The sequence below is a fragment of the Manihot esculenta genome, chromosome 7, assembly GCF_001659605.2.
Source record: "Manihot esculenta cultivar AM560-2 chromosome 7, M.esculenta_v8, whole genome shotgun sequence".
In the NCBI taxonomy this organism is placed as follows: domain Eukaryota; kingdom Viridiplantae; phylum Streptophyta; class Magnoliopsida; order Malpighiales; family Euphorbiaceae; genus Manihot; species Manihot esculenta.
The window spans coordinates 32,995,373-33,015,395 of NC_035167.2; the positions used below are offsets into that span (position 1 = coordinate 32,995,373).

At 30.8% G+C, this 20,023-nt stretch overlaps 1 protein-coding gene and 1 pseudogene across 1 annotated transcript; one reads left to right on the forward strand and one right to left on the reverse strand.

Annotated features, from left to right (window-relative positions):
* Nucleotides 1–652: 652 nt before the first annotated feature.
* Nucleotides 653–4,231, reverse strand: LOC110619180 (annotated as a pseudogene).
* Nucleotides 4,232–6,845: 2,614 nt separating this feature from the next.
* Nucleotides 6,846–11,655, forward strand: LOC110619743 (probable zinc metalloprotease EGY2, chloroplastic). Its single transcript, XM_021763291.2, has 12 exons — nt 6,846–7,182; nt 7,256–7,328; nt 7,901–8,044; nt 8,412–8,462; nt 8,558–8,668; nt 8,968–9,042; nt 9,132–9,237; nt 9,315–9,408; nt 9,911–10,064; nt 10,245–10,452; nt 10,947–11,107; nt 11,266–11,655. The coding sequence occupies exons 1-12, from the start codon at nt 7,010–7,012 to the stop codon at nt 11,512–11,514; spliced, it is 1,599 nt and encodes a 532-aa protein (XP_021618983.1). The 5' UTR covers nt 6,846–7,009; the 3' UTR covers nt 11,515–11,655.
* The last annotated feature ends 8,368 nt before the right edge of the window (nt 11,656–20,023 follow it).

A 20,023-nucleotide genomic window follows, 5' to 3' on the forward strand; every position in this document is an offset into this window, starting at 1 on the left:
CACATCAGCATATTTGATAAATAGAGGACTTTCAGTTTCTTTCGATTTCAAGATTCCAGAAGAAATTTGATCGGATAAGGAAGTCAAGTTTACTCATCTGCAGACTTTTGGGTGTACTGCATATGTTCACATTGATCCAGAAAAGAGAGACAAGTTTAATGTAAAGGCTCTAAAGTGTTACTTCATTGGTTATGGTGGGTATAGATTTTGAGATATTGTGATTTGACATTAGATAAGAATGTCCTATATAAAGGCAAGTTTGGAGTGCGATCCAAAAATGTAGAAGAAGTGGGAGTTGAGATTGAGTTGCAGGAAGTTTCACCTAGTGATGTTGCAGTAAGACCACAGGAGTATTCAGAAAACACTATTGCAGAACTAGAACAACAGTCAGTCACACCTGCATCAGTGTTGAGGGGATCTAATAGGGGCTACCAAGTCACCAAAAATGTATTCACCTTCCTTGTATTATTTGTTGTTGACTGATGGAGGAGAACTAAAATTTTTTGACGAGGTTTTGCAAGTGAAGGATTCAATCAAGTTTGGTCACTTGGAAATTAACTGTGGATACGATTTCTATATTCACTAAGCATCTTGGAACTGAAAAATAAAATAAAAAAAAATGGAAGGAAAAGAAAACTAAAACAAATGGAAGTGAAAAAGAAAACCAAGCTTCACCTCACTCGCACCTTTTTTCCCCAAATGTCATCCATTATATAAAGAGGGAAACTCTGCAATTATAAAACAAACCCTTTTAAGCTGCATTGATTATATTGGTAGCAGCTGATATTATACTACAGACACTGCAAAATTATGTAACTACGACTACGAGGCTATGAAATTGTAATGGTCCTTTACTTGAACTGTTCTGCTCCATCATTACCTTTTCTTTCATAAGCTTCCTTTACCTTGTGTAGTTCCCTTACAACATTTTTTATTTCCATCCGATCTTTGGGCATCTCCATCGAACATGACAGTCCTGTTCTGAGCACTGCGGCCAAGCAATCCGACACACTCCTTCCTATTGTATCTTTTTCATGAATCAACTTTGGATCAACTATATCCATCAGTCGCCCCGGCAATGACATTCTAATGAAGTTGTGAAGGTTCATGTCCCCTTGAAACATGTCATCAGTTGGTCTCCTTGCTGTAAATATTTCTAGCAGAAGTATCCCAAAGCTGTATACATCTCCTTGAATGGATGCTCCTTCACCCATGCCATATTCTGCGTAAATATTCAGAACAAACTTATAAAATCATTTATGGATACAAAATTAAGATGTAAAGAAGCTAATTTTTTACCTGGAGCAACATATCCAACTAATCCCTTTATGAAGTCTGAGCTAGATTGATCGTTTTGAACACTTGTGGAAACTTTAGAAAGAACTTTTGCAAGTCCAAAATCACCCACATGAGCAACCATGTCATCATCAAGAAGAACATTGCTGGGTTTGATATCACCATGAACTATTGGTAGTTGACAATGACAGTGAAGATATTCAAGGGCAGAAGCAACATCAATTGCAATATTTAATCTCTCTACAAGATTAAGACTTCTATTCAAGTCATGTTCATCATCTGCAATTTGTTGTGGATGTAACCAACTTTCCAAACTCCCTCTGGTCATAAACTCATAGATTACAGCTTTGAAGTCATTACCTTGATAATCTACACCTGCACAAACACTGATTATCTTTAGGAGATTTCGGTGGCGGATGTTTCTTAGGGCTTTGCATTCAGAAATGAAGCTCTTTGAAGCCCCTCTGTGGTGAAGATTGAAGACTTTCACTGCTATGGGAGATTGACTTTCATGAAGAATTCCTTTATATACTGAACCATAGCTTCCAGAACCAATTAATTTATCATTAGAGAAACCATCAGTTGCTTGAAGAAGCTCATGGTAAGAAATTTTGATGAATGGATTGTTGAGTGAAGAAGAAGCAGGATTTTCAGCTGACTTGCGCCTTTTGTAGCGCAGAATAAAGAAGCCAGCAAACAGCACTAAGCAAACAGCAAGAACAATTAATGGAGCCATCACTTTGGGAGACAGAGATCGCCCTCTTTCATTTGAGTGTGGCACAGTGCAGCCAGGCAACTTCAGTTGGGCAATTCCCCCACAAAGCTTTCTGTTTCCAGTAAGAGAAATGACACTGGCATTTGTGAAAAAGCCAGTTTGTGGAACTTCACCATTCAAATCATTGAAAGAGACATTTAAAATCTGCAGAAATGGAAGCCTACCAAGACTCTCTGGTATCATCCCAGACAAGTTATTATGTGAGAGATCTAGCTCATTTAATCCCCTCAAATTACTTAAAGTCTCAGGGATTGTTTCTTCAAAAGAGTTGTCGTTCATGCAGATAGTTTCCAAGCTTAAACAAGATCCGAGCGTGCTCGGAACGGCACCTGACATTTTGTTCTTAGAGACACCTAAAGTTTCAAGTTGTTTCAAGTTGCCACATTTGGTGATAGGGTGCCAGTTATGTAGTTGTGTGATAGATTGATGGACACAATGGAAGGAAGACCAAACACTGTTGCTGGTATAAAGCCATCAATGTCATTTACAGACAAATCCAACCTCAGTAACTTTTGACAGTATCCGAGATTGGGAGGTATCGCTCCTGATAAGTTGTTTTGACTTAACTGGAGATCATATAAAGCTGTAAGATTGCCAAGGCTGGGTGGAATTTGTCCTTCCAGTTGGTTTCCTCGGATATATAGTTGTAACAGCTTTTGAACATTGCCAATCCCAGTAGGAATACTACCAAACAAAAGCAAATACTGCATATCCAAAAGATTCAAGTTGACAAGGTTTCCTATTCCACGAGGAATAGTTCCAGTGATTTGGTTTATCCCTAGTGAAAGATATTTCATTTGGGTAGAGAGATTAGCTATTGCTTCAGGCAACGGACCTTTGAGAAGATTTCCACCCACAAAGAGCCTCTCTAATTTGGTGCAGTTAGTTAGGTAAGTTATAAAACTCAAATCATTCCCACTTCTAGTTCCAAGCACGTTACCACTAAGTCCTATCCATGATAAATTTGCTAATCTTCCAAGTTCCTCAGGTATTGATCCACTAAACCTATTATCTGTGAAAGAGATTAGTTGAAGTTGAGAAGCATTTGATAATGAGCTAGGGATCACACCTGTGAATTGATTCATTCCAAGACCCAGATGTTGGAGGTTGGGTAAACTGAAGCCAATATCTGCTGGGAGGTTTCCTTTCAATTGATTATTTGGCAAAGACAAAGTTGTGAGTCTTGAGAGATTGTAGAAGCTAGAAGGAATATTACCTGTCAAATTGTTACTTCCCAGCGCTAGATATTCCATTCTCATTAGTCGGCCGAGGTCTTTTGGGATGTTTCCTTCCAAACTCACTTCTTCCAAGGAGAGAAGGAAGAGAGATGAAATATTCCCTAGGGATGGTGGGATCTTACCTTTGAAATTGTTCTGGCCAAGGCCTAATGCAGCAAGATTTGGTATAAGGCTAAGCTCATCTGGGATTTTCCCTGTGAGATTGTTATCAATAAAATTGATCTGTCTAAGGTTTGCACAGCTTGTTAGATTTCTTGGAACTTCTCCTTGGAAGGAATTGTTGCCTAGCCAGATTATACGTAATCGAAGCAGCTTTCCAATCTCTGGTGGGATTTCTCCATGGAAGCTATTGTTGTGCAGGAGGATAATCCTGAGGAAGCTGAGATTCCCTATGTGAGCAGGGACACGACCCACCAAGCCTTGTGAGGATAGATCAAGGACAGTCACCCTCTGGCGATGCTTGCTGCTGCATGATACGCCTTGCCATTGACAGTAAGGAAGAGAATTGTTCCAAGAGTTCAAGACTCCATTTGGGTCTAGAGATATTGCATCCTTGATGGCCTGCAATGCTGATCTATCTGTTTCATTATTGAACTTTGAGGCGTTTCCCAAGAAACAATTGGAATATGTCAGGAAAATTGCATAGAACACAAAGCCACAAGTTGCATGCATTCTAGCAATCATTGTAGATAACAAACAATCCTGCACTCTTCTTCAGCTCAAAGAGCAACTTTTGAAGGTAAAATCAGCTTGCGATAAGTGTTTGGTAAGTGAGAAAATGCCGGTTGTAACTTCACCAGCTAGCTAAAAGTAAGCTTTTTGAGAGAAGCTAAGTGAAAGTGGTTGCCAGTCAATCTACGCCAAACTGGCCTTAGAACTTTCTATCTTCTTTCGTAATGCCTTGACAAAAGTCTAGCAATCAAGAGACTGAATTTTCTCTGCATGAGCTGTGGTTTCGGCCACTAATGATTATTAAAAAAAGGCAACCTAAGACGTATGCTGTGTACTTGTACACACCAGAAGCTCCAATATCAATATATGGTCTTTATTTATTCTTTTTGATATTCCTTCAACTGCAGTTCCACTCATTTTTCAAAGCTGCATTTAATTACTCTTCAGGACATTTTCAAAGAAGAGATTAAACATCATCAGTTTTCAATAGCTTCAGGATTCCAACAACCACTAAAAATTCAGTAGCTTCAAGAAGTTTTCACAAGCAATTCTAAAGATTTCAGTTTTCTTTATTTATTTATTACCCACTCTTCTATAATTTTTATTTATATTACTTTTTTTACACATATTAATAAAAAATAAAAAATAAAACCTAGGATGCTTAGTGAAAATATATTTTTTTCAGTAATTATGGTTCAATAGCAATAATTAAAATTCATTGATAAATAATTACCAATCTTATCATACAAATTTGCAAGAGGAGGAGATAAATAGAGCAAACTAAATTTTTTTATTTAAATTTAAAAATTAAATCAAAATTAAAATTTTATTTAAAATTAAGAATTTTATAAAAATTTAATTTAATTAAATTTTTTATTGTAAAATTTTATTTAAATTTTTTTTATTATGTATAAAAATAAAATTATAAATAATTTATTTAAATTTTTTTATTGTAAAATCATTAATATCGGGTTAAAAAATTTAAATTTATTTAGATTTTTGTGAAAAATTTAAGTGTTTATTTAGACTTTCTGCAAGGACAGTGATTTTTTCTTGGACTTTTTGCAAAATTAGGGTCGGGTGAATATAATTTTATCGATTTGGAGTCAGTTAAAACTTATTTGCCGATTTTGGGGTTCGCCTGCCACGTCGCAGGCGAAAAGAGAACCTGACGCCTCTTTGACAGGCGCCAGGCCCGACCGCTTCTCCAAAAGGCGCCTGGAGCTTCGGGAAGCTTTTTTTTTTTTTTTTTAAATTGTGGTCTTGCGCCACTTTACAATTTAGTTTTTTATTTTTAATTATTAATATATTATAATTAAATATTTATATTATATTAATTTAAAAATATTATATTTTTATAATAATAATTTTTTTATATAATTTTAATGTTGTAATATTTAATAGATTTTATTATTAATTTTTAAATAAAAAATTACTGATATTATATAATTTTAAAGTTTAATTTTATTGTAATTAGATGTATAAAAATAATTCGATTGTGATTGAATGTATAAAAATAATTTATCGTATAATATATATTTATATAGTGATAAATTTTTTTATTATTTTAATAAATTAATATATTAATACTGTAATTAAATAGTATGAATAATCTTGTATACGTTGAATCACATGATAATATTATTTAATAACACTCCAAAGTATTAAGACAAATTAAAAATAGTTATTATATTTTATAAAAATATTTTTAATATATAAGAGTTTAATAATAAAAGACTGCACATAAAAAATATTTACAATATAATATTATTGTATATAAAATCACTTTATTAAATTTTTTATAGTATACATTTATCCAATAATAAATTTTTTTATTATTTTAATAGATTAATACAGTAATTTCTGTAATTAAATAGTACCGGTAATTTTAATATTATTTTATAACTCTGCAAAATACTAAAACCAGTTATAAATAGTTATTATATTTTATAAAAATATTTTTAATATATAAAAATATTATAAAATTAATAATAAAAAAATACACATAAAAATATTTAGAATTATAATATTAATCTGCTATTAAATTTATACAAAATTATTTAATTGAATTAATTACTTAATTTATTTATCTTTTTTAATAAATTATAAACAATTTACATAAAATATTTAAAATTATTATATTACCTTGCTATTAAAATATTTAATTAAATTTATTATTTTTAATAAATTATAAATAATTAGGTGATCACATATAACATTTAGAATTATAAATTTAATTTTTATAATTTTAAATATTCATATTAATTAATTTATTTATTTATTTTTTATTAATTATTTAAATTACAATATAATTTTATTTTATAATTTTAAATAAAAGTGCAATAAAAAATAAATTTAATTTTTATAATTTTAAATATTCATATTAATTAATTAATTAATTAATTTTTTTATTAATTATTTAATTTAATACTTTTATATATATTTAATTATTAAATTAATATAATATAAATATTTAATTATAATATATTAATAATTAAAAATAAAAAACTAAATTATAGTACACGCCACACCACAATTTAAAAAAAAACAAAACAAGTTTTTCGAGGCAGGCGCCTCTTTAAAAAGTAGTCGGGCTTGGCGCCTGTTAAAAAAATACTAAATCCTCTTTTCACCTCTCACGCAACAAATAAATTCCAAATTGATAAATAAATTTTACCAGATCTCGAATCGAAAAATTATATTCACCCACCCTAATTTTGTAAAAATCCTCTTTTCTTTTTCCGCAAAGAAAGGTGATTATGAACGAACTCATTAATCCAAACTACAGTCTGACGTGTCAAAACTTGATTGGAAGAGCTAGATACTCCACAACTGGAGGGTATTTAACCAACGCTCGAAAGAGTTATCCGTTTTTTGTTGTTCCCAAGAAATATCTCAGATAAGACTCATCACCTGAATCTGCCAATTTCAGTTCAAGCCAAAACCTCTTCTTTATGAAATTTCAATGGAGTTAGGATTTGATTTCAACTGAAGATAGCCTTTTTCTTATATTTTGTGCCGCTAAAATATGAGTATTTTAGCTCCTTTTCGAGGGAATTTTAGTCCACTGTCGTCTTTGTCATCACAGTACAGCTCTTGCTCTCATTTCGAGCTTCGTTCCCCGCCTTTCTTAGCTTCTTTGGTTTTTTCTCGGCGGAAGAAACGGTGTTGTAAGGACTTAAATTTGTACCATGTTTCGAGGTGAGTTGAATTGGTTTTTCTTTGGTTAACATGAATTGTAGCTAATCCTACTCTTAGTGTATTTTCAATTTAGGTTTCATGGAAAGAGAGGAATTATTTGTAGAGTTACAGAGACGCAAACTGAACCAGATAGCAATAATGATAAGGTAGAATCAGTCCTCTATACACTTTTCTTTTTGTGCTTTTGCTCTATTTAGATGTTTATGTGTTTGTAGTTTGGCAGCTTAAGAGTTCACTCTGCATGTTTGCTATAGTATGTTATAGTTAAGGCGGTGACGGGTTCAATACCTGACACCCTCTCCCCTTTTCAGCTTATTATTCGCGGATATGCTTGCATGCCAGGTTGGGCGACTATTTTTGGTTTTGAATCCTAAGTCTTGAAATTTGATATCTCGCTTTTTCGAAACTGTGAAGTTAGGGTAAATGAGAAGCAAATGGGAATTGAACTGAAATTCAAGTTTGAGGTGCTCAATATTTGGAGGTCAATTTCAAGAATCAAGACCATTGCTTATATTCAAATGAAATGGAAATTCAAAACCAATGTTTACGATGAGGCTATTGAGAATGACTTAGCTACTCGTATATTACATAGAACTTGATTTTGTAACTTTTTTTTTTTATTTTGTTTGGAGGGGAAATGTTAATGCTTATGCTTTGCCTTTTTGGGATCATTATGCTTGGTTGTTGTTTAATTTTGAATTTGGATGAATATCTATAGGAAAAAGAAGAACATGGAGGAGGAGAAGCACCGCCTACCACAGATTCCATAGAGCAATCGAATTCCCAGCCTGATTCTCAGCCTACAGTTGTGAATCAAATCACCAATAGTGATGGGGAAACTAGTGCTGAAGGTGCCACCCAGGTATTGTTAATTTCATATGGTAATAAGATTTTGCATTCAGTACATTCATCTTTTATCACATGATTATTTTGATAATGATGTATACTCTATGCCAGTGGCCAGAAATGTACAGTTTGGTTTTTATTTGTTTCCCACTATTTAGTTAGATTGTGCTTTTGGAAAACAATAGTTAAAACTAATTATCTAATATTAGCTTCTGGTTGTCACATTGTGTATGATAACTTTTACTTGTATCTATCCAGTTTGTCTACAGGATAGAGTTCATGTTCCTTTACATATATCCTTCAAAAGTTTGTTTAAATGTTTTGATTTGGTTAACAGGGAAACAATTATTAATCATATGGCCCTTACTGTGTATATGAAACAGGAAACTGATGCTGTAGAAGTTGTTAGTGGATCTCCTCTTCCAGGTGTGAAGGTGATTATGATAGATTCTAGAATGCTTCCTGCATTAGAGGAAGAATCTTAGTTTAGTACCTTCTATCTTACATTTTTCAATGACCTCCTGAACAGCCTCAGCAACTGGATGTATCAGTAAGGATTCCTAAAGGAACAATTGATATTCTTAAGGACCAAGTATTTGGCTTTGATACTTTTTTCGTGACAAGCCAGGAGCCATATGAGGTGAGCTAATAAAATAGGTACTATTGCCTTTCTCCATCCTCTGAGAAGGGATAAAAACACATGGAGTTGTTACTTAGATTAGAAAATCTGGTTGATCATTGAAGTTCTTGCATTTAGACCTTTCTTTCTTAAATTATTTAGAAATTATTAACTACCTATTTACAGAAATGGAATTTATCTTCTTCAGAGGGAGTTAAGAAGTCCTCTGAAATAGAAAAACAAAAAAGTTATCTCGTAATCCTCTTTTATTAACTAGTATGGTTTTTAAGTTGTCGGTTTAATTGATTTCCATTTGGTAGGGGGGGGTCTTGTTTAAAGGTAACCTGAGAGGACAGGCTGCCAAAAGCTATGAGAAGCTAGCAAACAGGATGCAGGTGCTTACTTGCTTCTGTCCCTGTCTTTTTTAAAAATGTTCATGAAATTATCCTTTTTACAATTCAATGTCTCCAAAATCTATACACAGAATAAATTTGGGGATGAGTATAAACTTTTCCTTCTAGTTAATCCAGAGGATGATAAACCAGTGGCAGTTGTTGTTCCAAGAAAGACCCTGCAGCCTGAAACTACAGGTAGTTATGGGATCAAAATTAGTCCTTTTTAAACTGTGATGGTATATACTATAACAGATATGATGTTGTTTTTGCAGCGGTCCCAGAGTGGTTTGCAGCTGGGGCTTTTGGAGTTGTTACAGTTTTCACGTTACTTCTCCGAAATGTTCCTGCATTACAATCCAACTTATTGTATGCCCTTTCTTTATCCATATTCTATCATCAAATCAAATACAGATAGCTATCTTTTCTCATGTGTAACAAAATAGCTTTTGTTTCTTTCCCCTTTCTTCCTTGAGATGATGAAATCAGATGATGTTAACTTCACTATTGCGCCCTAACTTTTCGACCTATTTTAAAGTTCAACTCAATTATTTAGGCATATATCTGTAAGATGCTATTACCAAGTTTTTTCATGGTTCTGCTAATCATGTTGTTCAGAAAACATTTTTCTTTGCCTTTATGATGCCTAATTTTCAGGGAACATTCTTCCTTTTTCTTTTTCACTTTTCTTTCCCTTGTTCTTGTGAATAAAATTTATTTTTTGTCAGAACTTCTAAGTGATGCCTCTTATAACGTATGACTTTGCTGTCTATAATTGCAATGTGTTGTTTTATCCATTCTGTTTTCTTCATAGTATGGAACAATTTGAGTTTTATTTTCTTACTAGATCATTAATATATAAAATCACCAGATCAACTTTTGACAATCTCGAGTTGCTAAAGAATGGCCTGCCTGGAGCTATTGTGACTGCACTTATTTTGGGGGTACATGAACTTAGCCACATATTAGTTGCAAAGAGAAGTAATGTTAAGCTCGGAGTGCCATATTTTGTTCCAAGTTGGCAGGTGAATATATGGTTGCCTATCCTGATCTTTAATTTGGAAAGAACATTTTTTTTTTTCAAGCAGCTTGTTGCTAGATTAATGGTTAGAACCGTTATTTCAAGTACATGATTGCCGATCTTTTTCCTCTCTTTCCCTCAATAAATGTGTATGGAAGGTCTAATGAAATGTCTTGGTGGGCAGATAGGCTCTTTTGGTGCTATTACAAGGATAGTAAGTATTGTGCCCAAACGTGAAGACCTTCTAAAGATTGCAGCAGCAGGACCTGTGGCTGGGTTCACCTTGGGCTTTGTTCTTTTTCTTCTAGGATTCATCTTACCACCTAGTGATGGTGTTGGTCTTATCGTTGATGCTTCTGTCTTTCACGAGTCATTTCTTGCTGGTGGTATTGGTAAGCACTTCATTCTGGGCATATTTGCATGGAGACATTTCTTTTGATCATGTATTCTACTCCCTCCATCCCGCAAAGATGGGCTTACTTCTATTTTCACATGAATTCAGAAATTTAGTTAATATAGTTAAAAGTAATAAATTTCATTTAGTCTTTTCCTAATATGCTCTCCACTCATATTACTTTGTTAAAATTAAACAACTCGTATAATAAATTATCGTTGAAATTAATGAAATTACTTTTCAATGCAAATTAGTAGGAACATATTAACAAGTTAATCTTCGACAAAAAAAAATTAACAAGTTAATAAATAAACTACTATTTTAGAAAGGAAGTTAATAATTTGGGACGGATAAGAAAAGAAAGTAGCCTATCTTTATTGACAAAGGGAGTGTTGTATTTCAGTGTCTTGGCATCATCATGTTCATTGGGAAGAAGCTTTGCTTGTGCACATCACGGAGGATATTGACATTGAGTTTCTCTCTTTATTGCAGCTAAACTTCTTCTGGGTGATGCACTCAAGGAAGGTACTCCTATATCTGTTAACCCTCTTGTGATATGGGCTTGGGCTGGACTGCTTATCAATGCCATCAATAGCATCCCAGCAGGAGAGCTTGATGGAGGGAGGATTTCTTTTGCCATATGGGGAAGAAAGGTATGCTCATCAAAGTTCTAAGACGATTAACAGGACCCCTTAAGCTTTAAAATCTTAACATACTTCTGTGAGAATTACACTTTTCAAATGTTTTATTACCTAGCTGCCTCAAATCCCTCTAGAAATTTACTATGCTAATCTACTTGTCCATTCAACAGGCTTCAGCTCGCTTCACAGCTGTCTCAATTGTCCTGCTTGGTCTATCCTCACTGTTTAATGATGTGGCATTTTATTGGGTAGTTTTGATATTCTTCTTGCAAAGAGGGCCAATTGCTCCACTCTCTGAGGAAATCACTGATCCCGAGGACAAGTATGTTGCCCTTGGAGTCATAGTTTTGCTCTTAGGATTGCTGGTATGTTTGCCGTACCCTTTTCCTTTTACAGATGAAGTCATTTCAAGTTTCTAGTGACAGTCTGATACAGTTGCCTCGCCCTTATACTTAATGTCAACCATGTTTTAGAAACTTAGGTCCATTGGACTAAGAATTTTGTTAAGTAAACACTGGCCAATAAATTAGGTGAAATAGAAATATATGTGTACTTATCTATCTTTACTCTTTCCCCTCTTTCTTTTCATTTCCTTTTTTAAGTTTGTGTTTTGCATATTTTATATTTTGAGCCACACGGAGCTTATAATGATGCAATTAGTTCAGGATTTTCTTGTTTTTCTCCTGAACATGCCGGAGATAGTACAGATGATAGACATTTGAGTTAGCAATATAATTGATGTACTCTTGCATTTCAAATCTTTTAAGGCAAAGATGTAATTTGGATTTCTCACAATGACAAGCTAGGAAGACATTTGGCCTTAATTTCTCACAATGACACGATAAATTAAATTATGGCCAGTACCAACAAGACAACTCAGCTTAATTTTGTAATTTAAAACCTCTACAAATTATTTTTAAACTAGTTGTTTGCCGCAGATTTTTTAGGTATTAAAATTTTATAAAATAATTTCTTTTCTGCAACAAAATATTTCCAATAAAATTTAAACTCAAAATAATAATCAAATATAAATCCATACATTATTAAATTCAATTATAAAAAAAAATTAAAAATTTTAGTCCCGCAGAGAATGATTTATTTTATTATAATATCCTTCCGTATATAATTTTTTTTAATGATAAAACTTAATATATTAATCATGATTGCACAACAACTTTAATATAAATATATTTCTCTAATTATTTTAGACCAAATTTTATATAAATAGCATAAAATTCTATTTAATTTATAATATAAAAATATTTTTTTAGGTAACATTTATTGACGTGGCATCAATTAAGTTAAAAATTATTAAACACATTATTGATGTGGCATTAATGGGAATTAATTTATTATTATAAAAATAAAAAATAAAAACAAATGCTAAACACAGCAGGAGCTGCGTTTGGCAACCCCCAAACTCCTCCTCCCAGCCACCAATAGCAGCTATCACTGGGGTGGAATGGCGAATGCAACGGTGAAAGAATCAAGTTTTTGCGGCCAAAATGCCCACAAGAGCAGCTACCTTTCCAGTGTGATTCCAACGCCGTCCAGTAGCCAAATACGATGAGATTACGGGCGTTCAGCTTCTTTCAATCAACAAGACCGACCTTACTCGAAATTTGATCTGAGGAAGAAGATCAAAGAGAGAGAAGTTTCCCTCACTCGTGGATCTCCAATTCTTCTTCTCCATTAAATTAAAAAAAACGCAGCTTCAAATCGACAATAACTCTCTTTTGTGATTTCAAACGGCTTTGTAATTCGATTTATATTAAAATAAGTATCATATATTTTGTTAGGTTAGTATTAAGATAAAATTTAAGGGTTTATTTAGCTAATTAATGTTTAAAAAAATTTAATTAAATTTATTAAACTATTAAATAAAAATGTAAGGATTTAAGTATATTTACCTTCATGTTTTTTAACTTCTCACAATGACAAGTTATAAAGATATCATTATATGTTTTTATGTTTACTCCGATACAGAGAATTGGTAAAAATATTAAATTTTTCCTTAAATTATATAGCGGAATTAAAAATTTTAAATTTTAAATTTTAAATTTATTTTTAAATTATTAGTAAAAAAATTAAATAAGTCTAAAGAAAACTAAATAAATTGAATAAAATATAAATTGTACTATTAAATTTCAACAAATAATAAACTTATTTGACATTTTAACAATAATTGATAGATAACTTTAAACTAAAAGATGAGGTTTGATATTTTTTGCTTTAATAGTATTGTTTAAAAGTAAATTTGGCCAATTAAGGAGAATTGATACTACCAGAGTTATCCAAGGTATAAACTTTTCATGTAATTCTGTAACAGAAACCGACTTATGTTGAGGTTATTTTTTATTGAATTATTCTATCTTCAAAGAAAAAAAATTAATGAAGGAAAAATATTTAGTTTAATTTTTCATTGACGTATGTTGAGCCACATTCCATTTAAATTAGAATAATCGATTGAAGTGAATTAATTTAAAATTTTAATTTAATTTTTTATTTTTTTATTTAATTTTTTTTTAAATTTTAATTATTTTAATTTAATTTAATTTTATGAAAAATTGATAAAATCGAATTGAATGAAAATAATGTATTATTTTTAATATAAAAATAGATTAAATCATAATTAGAAATTAAACCCGAACAAAAGTCTAATTTCTAAATAAACTAATTTCACTTAATGATTTAATTTTAGGAGTAGAATCCAGCAGCTCTGCCATACTCTAAGGGGCATTGCTACTTGAATGGTCCCTTTTATTTTTAACAACCACATATATCATATCATATGTTTTATAGACAATTGAATTTGTACTTGATAAGTATTGAATCTGGACCACATTTGACAATGACAAGCTATAAGTACACGAACCACCGTGTACTAAGATGCTTGGACATCATACGCCCATAATAAAGATTCACATGGAAAATGTTTTAAACAAAAAAAATTAATTCGATAATACTATTTATTTTAATAGCAGTTAATTATTTTGATAATAATTAGTAAAAATTATACGAATTAATTTTTAATATTAAATATTATTTTAAAAGTTATTGTTTAACAAGGTTTAGATAAAAATACTACTGGATATTTAGACTTGATTCTTGAGTGTTGATATGGCTATGATATTTAAATTCATGTGTCTGTGATCCAAAGGTGGCATTTAAATTTGTGAACTATTATTTTTTTTAGTTAAGATATTAAACTTATAAATAATTTTATTTTATTAATTTAATTTTTAAATTTGAAATTACAAAACACGTGCCCACTATTTTGGTTCTTTTTAAAAAAATTAGTTGTTTTAATAATTTAATTGTTTTAATAATTATTAACTATTTTAATATTAATTAATCAAAAATTAAAGGAGTTTTTCATTACTCCACTACCAATATCCCAAGTGGCAGATCAGTATAAGTCATATTTTCAGGAAAGTAAGCTTTTCTGCTGATAGGTTAACTCATCTTGCACGATAGTCCGCTGGTGGCCTTAGATTAGGAGCTATACTACTGGTTAGAACGAGATATTATCATATTGTTTTTAGAGATTATTAAATTTTATATCGATTTAAAATAAAAAAAAATATTTTTTAAAAAATTTAATTTTTAAAATAAATTAAATCTGATTCAAATTTAATATAATATTATAATTTTTCACTAATATTAAATTTTTTATGAATATTTCAAATATAATTCAAAAGCGTGAAAGAAATTTTAAAATAAGTTAGGCTTAGTTCGCTGCGAAGCAATACTGCCTGGCTACCATACGCCCACGTGGTATTCGTTAGTTAAACTATTCTGTCCATCTCTTATTTTAAAAAAAAAAAAAAAAAACTTATATTGCTAATTTTATTTTGATTTTAAAAAAATTAATGATTGAATAATAGTAATCTATATATAATCATCTCTTAATATTAGTAAGTCACTTTATATTATAAAAATTAATTAATAAATAAAAATAAAAAATTTTAAAATAGTATATAATTTTCTCTTTAAATAAATTATATCATAAACTGATAACACTCGAATTTTCTCTATTTTGTATGAAATCGGATTCAAGAAGAGAATAATGGCTCAAAATCCATCAAGCCCTCCTTAGACTGACCAACTCAACATTTCAGACCTCGATCTAGATACGCAGGACCGGATGGATTACCCGCGAGTCCAGACCCAGCAGAAAGAAGTCCAATTCGGTAATGTGATGTGAACAAGAGGAGTTAGTCCAGTCATTTTGCAGCTCTGTCCGCACGCGCGTCAAATAAATTAAATGACCGGCTGGTATGGAGAGAGGGTCTGACACGTCCGTACGTGCATGAATGACATAGACAAGTAGCACAATAACAGGAACAAGAGGGGCAGGTAAAGAGGAAATAGTTTTCTCTTTCCTTTTACATTTTATGTTTCTTCCTCCACTTCATATTTGTTTTACTTTATTTTTTTCTATAACTCTTGCCTATTCATACTATTTTAGTTTATGAATCTAACTTGAATTTTGGAGGATTTCTATCGAGACATTTTTTATAGACTTCTGATTATTTTTTTTATTTTATAAATTTTTTTATTAAATTGAATATTAAGAGACTCATACGATACGATGAGAAGAAAATCATATCTATTATGGAAAAGTCATATTTTCTAAAATTGGGTAGATTTTAACGTGAAAAAAATTTTAAAGGTACATTTGTTTGGACACATGTATAGTTTGAGTATTTTTTTTTATAATTTTTTATATTTTTAATAATTATAAAAATTCTTGGCCACTTATATTCGGCGGTATTAAAACTGACTTTGTCCTCTTCAAAATTAAGTCCCGCACGTGATTTTAGAGTTTAATAACCTGCAAAGTGCAAAGTACGTAACAAAGATCACAGTGTTTGGCATTATGTCAAAAGTGGAATATTAATTATCAAATCGGTTTATTATGTGTTTAAAAAAGCTCCCCAACTTTCTCTATCTGTCATACTCATGCTAAAATTTTGGATCACCTTTTGTTCTTTTTGGCCACGTGTAAATGCTACTTGGTTTGCTTCTTCTTTAGATTTTAAGCCTAATCTTAGTTAATAGCTTTAATTTTTTTTGTTATTAAAATTTATAATGAATTTAAAGATTTCAACTTTCATATTTTTATATTTTAATTTAAACTTTCTAATATCAAGTGATTTGGCCGCCAAAAAAACTTTTAGAAGGAATAATTATTTAAATAAATTAAATAAAAAAATGATATAAATTTAAAAAATGTTCATTCAAGGGCTGCTTGTATGTGACTTGATAAATTGATTCAACTCAAATTTTGTTTTTTAAATAATAGCATTTGCTGAAAATTGCAAAATATAAATGAAAGTTAGTGAATTAATTTGACCCACTGAATTAAAATAAAATAAAATAAAAATATTATTACTTCTTGAAGTACAGGGCCATAAATAAGGATAAATACAGAATTCAGTCTAAATACGGTGACAATGTAAGCTTCCTTTTACAGACAAGGATAAAATTACTATTTAAGTCTTATAAAAAGACTTAATAATCACATAGACCAGTTGAAAGCAAAATAATAATAATAATAATAAAATTAAAGAATTAATATAATTTAATGTAACAAATTAAAAATATATATGTGTTATTATATTTTCCAGTATAAAACTTATTATTGTCTACGAAATATTTTCTTCAAAATTATTTTTTTTAAAACAAATTAAATCTCGAAAATAAAAATACAATATAAATTTAAAGCATAAAATTTAATATTATTTGCATAAGTAAATTCAATATGAATTGCTTAAAGAAATTATGAGTAGTTAATATTTTTATTTGGGTCTTTTTTTTTCCTTTTGCTTTGATTTTTCTTTTTTTTTTTAATATTCTCTCTATTTTATTCTAGATAGGGAATTACCTTTATTCTTAATTTTCCTCAGGTCAAATAGTTCTTTTTTGAATTTGATTTTTCCTTCTTTTTCGTTCTCTGCAGATTCCAGGAGTTTCAATGGTGAAGGACTTGATTTTCTGGAGTTTAGATATTGATAATGATTTGTGACTTTACTTCTACTTGTCAAAGAGAAATATGATTTTGTAGCGTTCCATATTGAACTAGTTTTTTTTAATACTATAATTGTCTTTTTAACCTTTATTTAAATATAATTTCTTTTGCATTGCTAAAAAAATAATTTTAATATTTTAATTTGAAAAATTAATCGACGTGATAATTTAGCATTTGATTTATAAAAAATTTAGGTCAAAATTGGTGTTTTTACGAATCAGATAACCATCAAATTCTTAATCATTATTAGGGATGGAATATAAAACATCAAATCAAATAAACTCATATGAATATAAAATATAAAACATAATCTCACTGAAAAGGAAAATAAATAATATTTAAATAATCGTTAAATTTTTGCATTATTTGCATAAAGTAATTAATTCAATGTGCATCGCTTAAAAAATAAATATAAGAAATTATTTTAATTTGAAAGATGGGTCCACATGCTGATTTAGCATATGGAATGAAAAATCACATCAAAAGTTATTATTTTAAATATTATATCAGCATTTATTAACATATTATAGAGAAAAGCTCCATGGAATGAAAAATCACATGATTTTTTTTATTATAAATTAATTTTAAGAGTCTATTTAAAAAGAAATCAAATCACGAAATAATTTTTGATAATTATAAAAAGAAATATGTTATGTATATATAGTAATTTATTTTTTAAAAATTGTAGTCAAATAAAGTTGTTAAATCATTAAATTGCTGAATCAGTTATTTGATTTGCAATAAAAAACCATAAAATTAGAGAATGTTTAATTTAATTTATAAAAAATTACCAAAAACTCTTCTATTATTGACATTTGGGATGAGATGAATATTAATGCTTGCTCCATCACGCTGAGCATGATCATCATATGCAACTCTCAAGTTTCATTTTATGGCGTCTACGGAAATATCGAAATGCTCTTATGTTCAATAACCAGAGCTAGTCCTTTTCTGAAGTTGTTGGAGCAGCTTTGCAATATCAATCAAATTTTTTATTGGTGATTGATAGGCGGTTGTCGAAGCCGTCAAAAATAACCTATTATCAATCAACAAATAAATTTGTAGATAGTGGCAATAGGGTCGAACCACAGGGAATTGACACCAAGTATCTTCCTAATAATGACTAAGGCAAGTAATAACAAATAAGTAAAAGATGGGGGTTTGTTTTGATGAGTTAAAATCTAAAAGCAAAAGAGAACAATAATTTAATTGAAAAGGAATTCCAATGAGAAAGAGATTCTAGCTGAAGTGTGAGTCTAATTCAGTTTGTTCAGAATTGATCATTGATTATTAAAGACTCCTATTTGATTTCAATAAATTAGTTTTGGTTGTGGAAGACGCTTCTCACAATCCAAATTCCTCCTTAGTTCTAGTTTGATTAGGAAACGTTCGCTAATCAAACACTAATCAACAAGTTGCCAAGGAACGTCCTTGGGGCATTATAGCATCGAACAACTGTTGATTGCATTAAGACTTAGAGAAACCCAATTCTATCCTTGCCAACCGCGTGGTCAAGTTTAGATTATGCAACCTGATTAAATGTGTATTTGAACAACCTAAGCAATTACGGACCTAAATCATTCAAACAATATTACTTAAGCAAATTAAAAGCAATGGGCCCTTATTGATTCTAAAAGCAAAGTAATATTTATAGAAAAGATCAGATTGCATAAATATTGAAACAAACAAGAGTTCAACAATGGAGTATTAACCTCCCAATTCATCACAAATCTGAATATTCTCAACTTCAACTAGAAAATAATGAGTTTAGCCACTCATGGTGACTAAAATACACAAAAGATGAAAAGAAAGAAAAAGAAAGAACAGCTGAAGAGTTTCTGGCGAGGGAGAAGGTGCTGAGTTCCTGATCAGAAGATAAGATTGCTGGCTTGGAGGCTCTCCTTTTATAGTTGCAGAATTTTATCCATCTAGGGTTTTGAAATCCCTCTTTGATTTGGTGTTGGACTCCTCTTTTGATGTTGAATTTAATTGCAATTGGATTTCCTTGGATGAGAAGCTCTTTCGTGGCTCTTGGATAAGTGCTGGAAGTGATTGGATTGGATTTGGACTTCTGAAAATTCGGATTTCTGTTTGCTGTCCATTTTCCCGCTCTGCTGTAATTTTCTGCTGTCAAAGTGATTTGCCCGGCGATTTGACCAGTTTCTTGGGCAAATCACTGGGCAAATCGCTTCTCTGTGAGTCAGTCCTCTATGCCTCTGCGAGTGATTTGGCCAGTGATCCTCGATTGTCTTGGTCAAATCGCTTGCCCATGTCACTGCTGTCTGTTGCCTCTGGGTATCTGTTTTAGCTTGATCTGGGCAGTGATTGGAGCAGATTTTTGGGCAAATCACTGGGCAAATCATTCTTTTGCAAATTTTCTGCACTTTTTCTCCCATTTTCCAGATTCTTCCTTTTCTGTAAAAACAAGATAAAAACCATAAATTAAGCTAGAAAATGTGTAAATAAGCAATAAAAGGGATAATAAAAATGTGGCTAAATTGTGCTTGATCAGTGATTTAGCAGAAACAACAACGCCAAGTTAGGAAAGAAACTCCATTGGAGTCCACCACCCACCTCCACAACTTATCAAATTAAAATTCAATGCTAGGGTGGATTGAAATGGAAATAGAGGAACTATGATTGTTAGGAGAGATTTTATAATATGATTATTGTATGTACAGTGATTTTAAATTATAATTATTTAGCATATCGAGATTCATATAAATCTCACCATAATTAATAGTTAACCTATAATTATATTGAAAATTTTTTGAATTGATGGTGTAGAAAACGGGTATGTAAGGTCCATTCCTTGAGGCTATTTCAAAACCTAAATTGATGGATTCTCTTCTGGAGTTATCTATGCTTGTAAGAAAAAGAAATTTTTTTTTGGG

What these genes read in the sequence shown, in the direction of transcription:
- LOC110619743 (XM_021763291.2), top strand. Translation starts at nt 7,010, where the DNA reads ATGAGTATTTTAGCTCCTTTTCGAGGGAATTTTAGTCCACTGTCGTCT. An exon ending in CTCCTCTTCCAGGTGTGAAG is followed by an intron (nt 8,463 to 8,557) that starts GTGATTATGATA and finishes CCTCCTGAACAG; the next exon opens with CCTCAGCAACTGGATGTATC. An exon ending in CAAGCCAGGAGCCATATGAG is followed by an intron (nt 8,669 to 8,967) that starts GTGAGCTAATAA and finishes TCCATTTGGTAG; the next exon opens with GGGGGGGTCTTGTTTAAAGG.